Source organism: Macaca fascicularis, chromosome 2, assembly GCF_037993035.2.
Source record: "Macaca fascicularis isolate 582-1 chromosome 2, T2T-MFA8v1.1".
Classification (NCBI taxonomy): domain Eukaryota; kingdom Metazoa; phylum Chordata; class Mammalia; order Primates; family Cercopithecidae; genus Macaca; species Macaca fascicularis.
Window position 1 is genome coordinate 35,488,136 of NC_088376.1, and position 11,320 is coordinate 35,499,455.

General features: G+C 42.2%; 1 protein-coding gene across 2 annotated transcripts in view; it reads left to right on the top strand.

Moving 5' to 3' along the window:
* Positions 1–3,650, top strand: part of DNAJC13 (DnaJ heat shock protein family (Hsp40) member C13) — a 121,089-nt gene extending 117,439 nt beyond the window's left edge. Inside the window, exons 56-57 of one of the 2 annotated variants that reach the window (XR_010584932.1) lie at positions 1,774–1,882; positions 2,798–3,650. Coding sequence is in view for 1 of the 2 variants with exons in the window: in XM_005545771.4 (XP_005545828.1) it covers positions 2,798–2,904 (107 nt within the window). In the remaining variant the exon portion in view is untranslated. The remainder of the gene's footprint in view (positions 1–1,773; positions 1,883–2,797) is intronic. The other variant, XM_005545771.4, reaches the window with a different exon arrangement.
* The last annotated feature ends 7,670 nt before the right edge of the window (positions 3,651–11,320 follow it).

The following is an 11,320-nucleotide window of genomic DNA, read 5'->3' on the forward strand; positions in this document are numbered from 1 at the left end:
TTGATTACTTAGCCATTTGTTAGGTTCTAGAACAGCTTGGTGCTGTCTCAGAGCCTCATAAAAAATAATTTCAGCAGTGAAAATCCTCAAATTACCTCACCTAGAAAATCAGTAGCTAAAGAAGGAATAACAGGAAAAGGAACAGAAGCCAGGGCGAAGATGCTTTTAGGAGCCAGAATTGGAGATAACTTTTCACATATATACTTCATCATGGTAGCCAATTCGGTTTTGTGGGATTCTCTGTAAATTTTCCATCTTTTCTCATTTCTCTGAAGTCCAACAACCTTGTGCAAACTTGCCACATGCCCATTCCTGGCAGCCCCTGTGCTTCCCATCTTTCTCTGGAGAACACAACTGCTCTATTCCATGCAAGTGACCAAGCAGCACCTTTTAGCCCCAAGAAACCAGACCTCAAGGAGAGGCCAGGGGCCTGGGGAGAGCACCTCGTATTTCATTTGTAGAACTATCCAGGAATTGATTTTGATTTGCCTTTCCTAAAGAGGCAAATGATGGTACTAAAATTTGGTTTCCTTCAAGCCCATCGTTTCACCATTTAGATTTTAGCTCAGAGGTTCCCACATTTTCTCAGTTCACAGTGCCCTTAGTAGCGCAGTAATTTTTTCATCCATCCCCACGCCAAAAGAAATACTTAATTAGTTTATGAAGTAATTGCAAGACAAACTTGAAAGTAGTTGTTTGTATGGTAGTCAGCAGATGGCGCTGTGTTTCAAATTTAAAATAACCAGCAGTTAGCTGGATGATGTGGCAGGCACCTGTAGTCCACGTGGACAGGCCGAGTCCAGCTACTCAGTCGGCTGGGTTGGGAAGATCACTTGAGCCTAGGAGTTGGAGGCCTGGATAAGGGGGGCTCTTAAGGGAGTTGCTTGAGCCCAGGAGTTCAAGGCAACATAGACTGCCATCTGTTAAATACACACACACACACACACACACACACACACACACACACACACACACACACACACACGGGTGAAAGGAATAAACACACACACACACACACACACACGGGTGAAAGGAATAAATAAATACCCTGCAGCAATGCCCCAGGGTGCCTCAGCACACAGTTTGAGAACTGCATCATTAATCCACTTTCTAGATGTAGCATTCGTGGTTTGGTCTCATAACCTACTATTTTGATGGGAACCAAGTTGAGCCCACAGTCAGAATTGGTCAGAAACCACACAGTCTGGAGTGTTTGAGGTCTTACTGTTAAGGGTTACATCTTTGATGAGACCTACTGGATGGTTTTGCAGTAATGGTGCTGCAGCCTAAAGTTCAGAGAGTGACAGGTGGTGGGAAATGATCACAGGGTGCTGCTGCAGCTCTGAACTGTGTTGTTAGAGGGTCTTTGTTGACCTGCTGGCCTTTTTCCTGAGCAGATGGTGAAAGGCCTGGCATCCTGATTGGCTCAAGGCAGGAGTTGATAGATGCAGGCTCCCACAGTACCTTAAAAAGGGGAAATATTTTTTGTAAGCTCTACAAGTACAAGGTTTTTATAAGTACAGCATTCCAAGTACCTGGGCACTCTGGTTGGCTTCAGTTACAGCTCACACAGGCTGAGTCATCTCTGCCCGTGTATCTGTGCAAGCCATTTCACATCCATAGTACCAATACTTTTAAGGTCAAAAACAAGATGAATCTGAATGGTGGCCTTTTGTCCTCCACCAATCCCTGTTTCTACCTTCATCAAACTACTCTGCTGTTTGCGCTTCCTCACAACTTCCCTTGCTGCTTATATTTCTTTTTTCCCCTCAGGTGTCTCTCCTTCCCTTCTAACTGGCAGCAGCCCCCTTCACCTCAGGAGCGGGCTTTAGATCCGCTCTGCCAGGCAGCTTGCTAACTTCTGTGTAGCTCTCTGAAGCAGGTAGAGAAACGTTTTGCTAAATGCATGCCACTCCCACTGCCTTTCTAGTCCTAACCCTTCAATGTTCCTTAGTTGTTTGCCTTGTTTCCTACAATTTCAGCTAAAACTATTGCTCAGTATGCAGTATTACGCTACAGTGTCCCTTCCAAGTACTTGTTAGTTTGTACAGTGCTTCTGAGATGTAATTAAATGTTTATGCAATGTTTAAAATAAACTCTAGAGGGCTAAAGCCATTAATATGCCCATAGGACATATGGTAAATGCTGGCATATATAGCATTTTCGTGCAACAGAAACAGAATCAAGGGAGAAATATGACTAAAATATCAATACCCTTTCACGTAGCATTCTTGTTTTAACCTATGATAGATGGATGTCCAGAGCCTTCCTTTTCTTTCTCAGAGTCTTTGGTGTAGCAACCCTTGTTCATTTGGTGTTACTTGTTACAATAGCATTTCTTTGCACCAAATGAAAATAGGTTAGTTTGAGTGTTGACAGAAGTGTTTATGTTGAATTTTGTCACATATGACTTTTGGATGGGCTGAGTGTAGTTTCTTTTGTCTGTTTCCATTTTTGTCCATTCGACATAGTTCTTTTCAGTGCTCGGAATTTTTTGAAAGATTGAAAATGAAAGATTCCCAAATGTAAGAAGGAAAATTTTTTCCGTATTTCCACACCAGTGTTACTTACTGTCCAGCATACATTTTGAAATGATTTCTAGTCTATAGTACAGGCAAACATGAAAATGGTACTATGTAGCTGTTGATTAAGGTATGGATACACATTTAGGTAATTGAAATAGAGGATGAGTTTTGTGTGATGGAGAGCCTGAACAGGCTCTGACATTTTTATAAAGGTCAGTGTTTTCACTTGACTCTGCTCTCTAGAGGTGTGTGTTTTCCTTTCTCTCTTGCAGGACCTGGAGTTGCTGGCTACCTTACTGCAGGTACATCCACGTCGGTCATGTCTAACCTGCCACCTCCTGTAGACCATGAGGCAGGCGACCTTGGCTATCAGACTTGAAATATTCACAACAGACAATAAACGCTGAAAGGCCAGTGCCGAGTCCACATTCCTCCAGCTGATACGTTGAAGCAAACTCTTACTGCCTTTCTCCTGGTTTCATGACAGTGTTACTCCTTTTTCTATAAATATATTTTTAGGAAAAAAGTCAGTGATTCTAATTGTATCACATTATAAGAAAGCACTCTGTGGATCAACCTAAGTGGGTACACAAGAATTTTTTTTTCTTGGTGTATGTAAGCACATTTGTTTCTTTATATCTGTTTACAAAACTGTGAATCAAAAAGACAAAACTTTCTTCCTAGTTTTTGTAATTTTTTTTTGAATTAGCATGACTGTAGGGTTGAGCTACAGTCAACAAAAATTGGGCTAAGTCACTTTTCCCCAGGAAAGAATATTTCCCTCTCCTGCATCAAGTCTGCGTGGCCATCCTCCCCCCACCGTCCAAGACTATTAGGTTTTGTCCCAGCACTCCTCACTGGCATCCTCAATCATTAACTTCTGAAAGCTCACAGTACACCTTAGTATGTATAACTGGCTTTACCAAATTGAATGAAGAGGAGCTTGTGCAAAAAAATTTAAAAATGGATGTCAAGATGTTATGTAAGAGATTAGTGTAATTGTGAAATGTTCTATACACTATCAAATATATAAAGCTTTCTATATTGAATGTACATTATACAGATCATTCATATGTGTACATAAAATTTTAAAAATAAAGGGAATTGACTGCTTTGTTAATGAGATATATTTGTTCTAGTTTAATCTTTCCCTTTGAAGACCCCATATATCTTTATTTCTAAGACAGATGAAGTATTAAACAGACTTATCTTACATTCGTAACCATTCCTAACTTTAATATTGCAGCCACATCTAAGTCTCCAGACACAGCATCTCATTTATTTTTCATACAACACTCAGGAATGGGTCAGGCTGTTAATAATGTGTGATATTAATTCTGTTTTTAAGAAGAGAAAATTAAATAGCCAGAAGATTTTTCAAATAGCAAGTCTCAGCACATAGATTTTCTAGTGTGACCACAAATTACAAGAAAATAGGGCTGGGCGCGGTGGCTCAAGCCTGTAATCCCACCACTTTGGGAGGCCAAGACGGGTGGATCATGAGGTCAGGAGATCGAGACCATCCTGGCTAACCCGGTGAAACGCCGTCTCTACTAAAAAATACAAAAAACTAGCCGGGCGTGGTGGCGAGCGCCTATAGTTTCAGCTACTCGGGAGGCTGAGGCAGGAGAATGGCGTAAACCCGGGAGGCGGAGCTTGCAGTGAGCTGAGATCCGGCCACTGCACTCCAGCCTGGGCGACAGAGCGAGACTCCGTCTCAAAAAAAAAAAATTACAAGAAAATATAAACATGGAGAATATAAACAAACAATTCTTAAAGAATGGGGAAATACCCACACTTCCAAGTTTCCTTTCAAAGCAAGAACCGAGTTTATTCCACAGTTGATGTGTAAGAACAGCTAAAATGGAAACTTACTCCTATTCCAAATCACTAATTCAAACTTTTGCATGAAGTTTATCATCTCTCACAGATTATGGAATAATATGTTAATGCAAGTATTTTAATATGTAACTAGGGTTTTAGTTTCTAGACAATAGATGGCCATAAAAATGTTCACTGAAAGAAATTATAACAGCTAAATTGTGATTAGGTATTTAGGAGAGCATAAATCAACATAATTTTTTCTTTTAAATACTAAGAATATAAGTATTGTGAATACAATAAAGACCCATTAAAGTAGTCTGCAATCATTGATGTTTAGATGTCAATAATAGTTCACCTTTACTGAATATTTACTGTCTGCAAAGTATTGTATAACCTCATTTTATCCTCAGAACAAATCTGTGGGCCAGTTAATCCTCAGAACAAACCTATGGGCCTGGTACTGATATAATTCCCATCTTCCAGGTGAAGACCATGAGGTTCAGATAAGTAAAGCAGCTTACTAAAAGTCACACAACTAGTAAGTAACAGAGTAAGAAATCAAAACTGTTAATGTGACACTGAGGTGTGTATCCTGAGCCATTAAGACGACAGCAATGTCAGGCAAGTGTCTGTGATGGGGAAAGTTGAGTTTTGATCTTTGAGGGTGGGGGCTTTATCTGAGATTTAAGTATGAAGTCGTTTGCTCCAGTCCTGAGATACAAAAGTGAGACAGCTTGAGCAGGGTAACAGGAAAGTGTATATAGGACACCTGGAGGGGTGGGGGTTGTCTGGTATGGCTGGGGGATAAGGATCCAGAGAGAACCCAGCCTGAGACCCAGGGAGGAGCCAGCTGGACGGTGTCCAAAGTGCCGGGCTGACGCATTAACATCAAACCTAATAGTGATTCGGGAATGAGATCTGTGTTTTAAACAGCAGTGTGGAGTGATCACTTTGGTATGTTTGTTGAGGGAGGGGCTGTTTAGAGGTAGCAAAACTCAGAGATACACCCTAGTAACCCACAGTCCATCTAAGGAACAGTGCAGAGGCAGAAACTGGAAATGGGCAAGAGACCATGCTGGACCCTCGTCCATCCACCGAAGATCATCTCCAGATGCTCAGCTCAAGAATCCCTTTCAGTCTAGAACTTCAGCAATCCTTCTCATGCTGAAATTGTTCATTATATGAAAATTGTGTAAATAAGCTTTATTAGGATTTTGGGAAGAGCACTTGGAAAAAATATTGCAGATAAACTTTCTCGCAACCTCCTCTGACTAGGAATTTAACTGCCTACTTGAGTTTCTGGGAATGCATGGCCCTCCTTTTACTGGCCAGCAGCAATGTGACCAAGGAAGGCAGACTTTGTTTCCTTATCTACAAAATAAGGTTAATTCTGAGCCCATTCCTCAAAGGGGTGTTACGAGAATTAAATAGGGGTATTATGAGGAAAAAAAAATCAAAATCAGTCCCCTTGAAATAAGATAAAAACCAGTGGTTATGAGGAGTTGGATGGATGTGCTTTCTGTCCAATGAGTTATTAATCAGGTGTTCTTTTAAATGACTGAACTCCTTTTACAATATATAGTTTCACGGTCACATGTGTGCTCATGCCACTTTTGTGATGGGACAGAGGAGGACAAGGACTTCAGGGAAGCTAGTTGTTTGGGAGTAAATGGTTGTATCTTCCCCCAAAATTCATAGGGTGAGGCCCTAACCCCCAGTGGTATTTGGAGATGGGGCCTCAGGGAGGTAATTAGTGTTAGATGAGGTCATGAAGGTGGAGCCCTCATAATAGGGATAATACCTTAGACACCAGAGAGCCCACCGGTACTTCTCCCCTGACACCTGACATTCTGCATCAAGAGGTCACATGAGCACACTGGGAGCCAAGTACAAGCCAAGAGAAGGGGCCTCAGAATGAAACCTAACTTGCTGGCACATTGATCTTAAACTTCCCAGCCTCCAGAACTGTGAAAAATAAATTTGTTGTTTAAGCCACCGGTCTATGGTATGTTGTTATGACAGTCCAAGCAGACTAATACATAGTGTTGGCTGGAGCACCAGTAACAAAGAAGAAGAGAGTTTGCTCATAGATTAGTAGGACAAAGGGCTGGTTGGAGCCAGAGCCACCTGAGCCTTGATGGGACTTGGTATAAATTCAACTCAAGCACCTTCAGAAACAACTGACAGCCTGTCCTGAAGCTGGGGAGGCAGACCCCCAAGGCTGGCCCACAGCACACACCAAAACTTGGAATGGGCACTAAGTTAGAACTGGGTGACTGCCTGGCTCCTCGGAGCGTTTCCAGTTTTGTTTTTGTTTTTCTTGTGTTGTTTTTATTTTATTTTTTTTTTTTTGAGTACTTGTTAAGTTTTGAGTATCCAGGTTATATCAGAATCACTCCTGGATGCCCAAGGTGTTGATTCCATCCTCATATTAACCCCAAATGTTTGTGTGGATTTTGGTTGAATTCAGTGTTTTACCCATTATCTTGTCACCCGGTCTGTTTAAATCAGGGCAGGAGAACAGAAGTAAGGTATCCTGGAGCCGGTATGGACCAAGTTGGGGCCACCTGGACTGTGGTTCTGGCCTTCACCAAGTGACCTTGGAGCTGTCACCAATAAGTGGGGGTCATTAATGTCTCCCTTGTGGGGATATTCGGGAGATCAGGAATAATAGATGTAAACACCTAATAGGGTGTCAGCCTTGTAGACAGAGCGTCTAGGAATGAGGAGCTGGGCGCTGTGAGGTTGTGTCAAGGAAGAACACTGGCTTGTCAGGCAGATTCTGCCCTGCTTAGGTTTCTGACATTGGGCATTAATTTTGTCTATAAAATGCCTGTTTGACCTGGTCAGGAAATCTTTGGTGTTAAGAATCTGTTGAAATATGTATAAACCCTTTATGCAAAAATGCCCAAAAGCACATATTTTAAAAATACCCGAAAACTCAGTCCCACTGTCACCCCAGTTAAAAACCTCAGAACTAGATCACTTCTCAGAATTATTGTTTCCCATAGATGACTTTCTGTGAAATAAATTCTTTAACTCCTCCATTGTAGTGGAAACTTCAGGCATTTCTCCTGGTCATCAGTGCTTTCCTATTCTAGTTGTTACTACGTGTGTTGTTTAATATGTCATTTAGCATTTAAAGCAAAGAACTTCACGTCTGGATTATTGACCACTAATTTCCAAACTTAGGGAGTAAAAGGTGGGCGAGGCTACTGTGGGTTCCAGGGTCCCATGAATACAGCAAATAGGGTGGCCAGTTTAAAACATTTGTTTTGCTGGGCGCGGTGGCTCAAGCCTGTAATCCCAGCACTTTGGGAGGCCGAGACGGGCGGATCATGAGGTCAGGAGATTGAGACCATCCTGGCTAACGTGGTGAAACCCCGTCTCTACTAAAAAATACAAAAAACTAGCCGGGCGATTTGGCAGGCACCTGTAGTCCCAGCTACTCGGAGGCTGAGGCAGGAGAATGGCGTAAACCCGGGAGGCGGAGCTTGCAGTGAGCTGAGATCCGGCCACTACACTCCAGCCCGGGCGACAGAGCAAGACTCCGTCTCAAAAATAAAAATAAAACGTTTGTTTTGCCATCAAGCTTATGAAAGAAGATGTGTACATTTCCATCATTTTTACAAATCCCCAATTTAGGGAAATAACTTTGTAAGAGAAGAGAAAGGCCCAGAGCTGTTAATGAAAATAACTTTGTAAGAGAAGAGAAAGGCCCAGAGCTGTTAATGAAAACTCTGTTATTTACACAAATAAGAATGTTTCATGCTTAAATTTTTTAACATTGAAAAGAATATGGTTTATATACAAGTTATGCAGTTATCCTGTAGGAAGAGTTTTCAGCTATTGTCCAATGGCAGTAGATAAACCTAAGGTCTACAGAGAACATTGGCTTCGTTCCCTGGACCCTAATTAATGCCTGTGAGCAGGAAAAGAGGAACTCATGCCCTCAGTCTCTATTTCAGGGAAAAGTTTACGAAGATGTGGCATGAGTCAATGAAAGAATGAGTCATTTGTCTTCAAAAGGAAAGGTCATATGGAAGTAATTCTACAAATATTTAGCTATGCATAAGTTCAGGAAAGTCACTGGAGTTACTTAAGCTCAAACCCCAATCTCACATTTTAGTATTTTACATGATTCAAAATAGCCCTTCGTATGTATCTATCAGGTCTCCCAGCATTCCAAGGCAGGAAATGGAACATTTTTCCCAGCTTTAAATGTAAGAGCTGACCTGAGGACAATCTTGTCAACACTAAAACAATCAAGGTGAGTTCAGAGTAAGCAAATCTAGAGTTTGGAGCAGAAAACTTTATCAAGTGATGCACAGCTGGATGATCCCACACCCTTCCTGTGGCAGAAGTTTTCCTAAAGCGACTCAGCCCTGCGGAGAGCCTTCGAAGGCAGCCCTTAGTGTGAATGCTGACAGGTGTTTACCTCCAGGTATGGCAGTAGAAGCACAAAAGAGGCCAAAACAGGAAGAAAAAAGGAAATCTGGAGGACACTAGGAAGAAGAAAGCATTGGAAAAGAAAGCCATCTAACTATACCCTCAGAGATAAGCATTGCATCTACAAAACAACAGGATGGCACTTCGAAAAATTTTTCCCACAGAAAATCAGGTCTTAAAATTTTTTAAAATAGAAGAAAAACAATAGAAGACATTGACAGAGAACGTTGAGGAAATCTTGTCAAGCAGAGTAAGATGAAAAAATAGACAAAAGAGACCCAGTTCAGGGAGCCCATTATCCAAAAAACTTAGATCCCAAAAGAAATTCTAGTTTTTGGCCGGGCGCAGTGGCTCACCCTGTAATCCCAGAACTTTGGGAGGCCAAGGCGGGCAGATCATGAGGTCAGGAGATTGAGACCATCCTGGCTAACAGTGAAACCCCGTCTCTACTAAAAATACGAAAACGTTAGCCAGGCATGGTGGTGGGCGCCTGTGGTCCCAGCTACTCGGGAGGCTGAGGCAGGAGAATGGCGTGAACCCGGGAGGCAGAGCTTGCAGTGAGCTGAGATTGTGCCACTGCACTCCAGCCTGGGCGACAGAGTGAGACTCTGTCTCAAAAAAAAAAAAAAAAAAAAAAAAAAAAAAAAATACTAGTTTTGAAAAGGGGCTGAGAACAAAATAAAAAATACAAGCCCTTTCCCAGTAAGGAAGACTATGCCACTGAAGAGGCCAAGGGAACTTGTCCTTCACCCTCTGAAGGTTTGCTGAAAAATCAACTTGAAAACACAGATTAATTGGAGAAAAGGCATACACATTTATTTAATGAGTATACACAGGAGCCTTCAGAATGAAATCCCAAAGATCCTGGGGATATTGTTCACTTTGATGCTTAGGTTCAACAAAGTATTGACAGCCATACTTTGACTGGCCGTGTTTATGATTGGACAAAAGGGTAAGATCAAATGCTAAGGGACTGCGTGGGGAAACCCAGTAAGGTCTGTTTAGACTCTTGGCCTATCTGAGCACGCAGTCCTCCCTTCTGGGTATGGGGCGGGTCCTTCTCTGGAACAGGGGTCCTCTGACCTGTAGTCAAACAAGGTAAGTTGGATAATTTTTATGGCCAGTTTTTACATAGAAAGGTGGAGGGAAAGGGTAATAATTTTAGGTTTTATGGTTGACTTTGGGAAAAAGAGGTTCTGGTTTCTGACCCACCTTGGGGAAGAGAGATTCTAGTTTCTGTGGCTAGCCTTGGGGGAGAATGGAACTGAGCGACAGGAGGATAGAAGAGGGTAGATGAAAGTCAGAAAAACTTCTGGTTCTGAGGCTGCTTCTGAGGCCTTAATTTTGGGGTTTGTTTTGTGAGTCCCAGTGTCAGAGGTGTTTGAACCAGAGTGATTCCACCTTGAACAGGGGCTGGGTAACATAAGGTTGAGACCTGCTGGGCTGCATCTCCAGGTTAGGCATTCTCAGACACAGGATGAGACAGGAGGACAACAGGACCCGTATCACAGATACAGGTCATAAAGACCCTGCTAATAAACAGGATGTGGTAAAGAAGCTGCCAAAACCCACCAAAACTAAGATGGCAATGAAAGTGACCTCTGGTGGTCCTCACTGCTCATTATACACCAATTATAATATATTAGCATGGCAAATTATTCCCACCAGCACCATGACAGTTTACAAATGCCATGGCAACATCCAGAAGTTACCCTATATAGTCTAAAAAGGAAATTTTCTGGAAAACTCATGAATAATCCACCCCTTGTTTAGCATATGATCATGAAATAACCATAAAAATAGCTGGCCAAGCACGGTGGCTCATTCCTGTAATTCCAGTACTTTGGGAGGCTGAGACGGGTGGATCACGAGGTCAGGAGTTCAAGACCAGCCTGGCCAAGATGGCAAAACCCCGTCTCTACTGAAAATACAAACAAAAATTAGCTAAGTGTGGTGGTGTGCACCTGTAATCCCTACTACTCGGAAGGCTGAGGCAGGAGGATCACTTGAACCCAGGCAGTAGAGGTTGCAGTGAGCCAAGATCATGCCACTGCACTCCAGCCTGGGCGACAGAGCAAGACTACATCTTAACAACAACAACAAAAAAAATAGCCAACCAAACCAGCAGCTCTCAGGGCTACTCTGTCTATGGAGTAGCCATTCTTTTGTTTCTTCTTTAATAAACTAGCTTTCACTTTATGGACTTATCCTGAATTATTTCTTGTATGAGATCCAAGAACCCTTTCTTGGGATCTGGATTGTGACCTCTTTCCAGTAACACCAACACCACCGAATGCCAGCCCAGTAGATGAAAATCAACCCTTACAAATGCACGTAATTGTGAAATTTTACCATATGAAAACAAAGATGCTATAACCCTCCAGGGTGTGGCAGGAGAAGAGGAAACGTTTCTGAGAAAAGAACAAGAATCAGAATAGCACTGGATTGCTCAATAACAGTGAAAGAAGACAAGGGAGTGATGCCTTCAAAAAGCTCAACCCAGGATTCTATATCCACTGAAA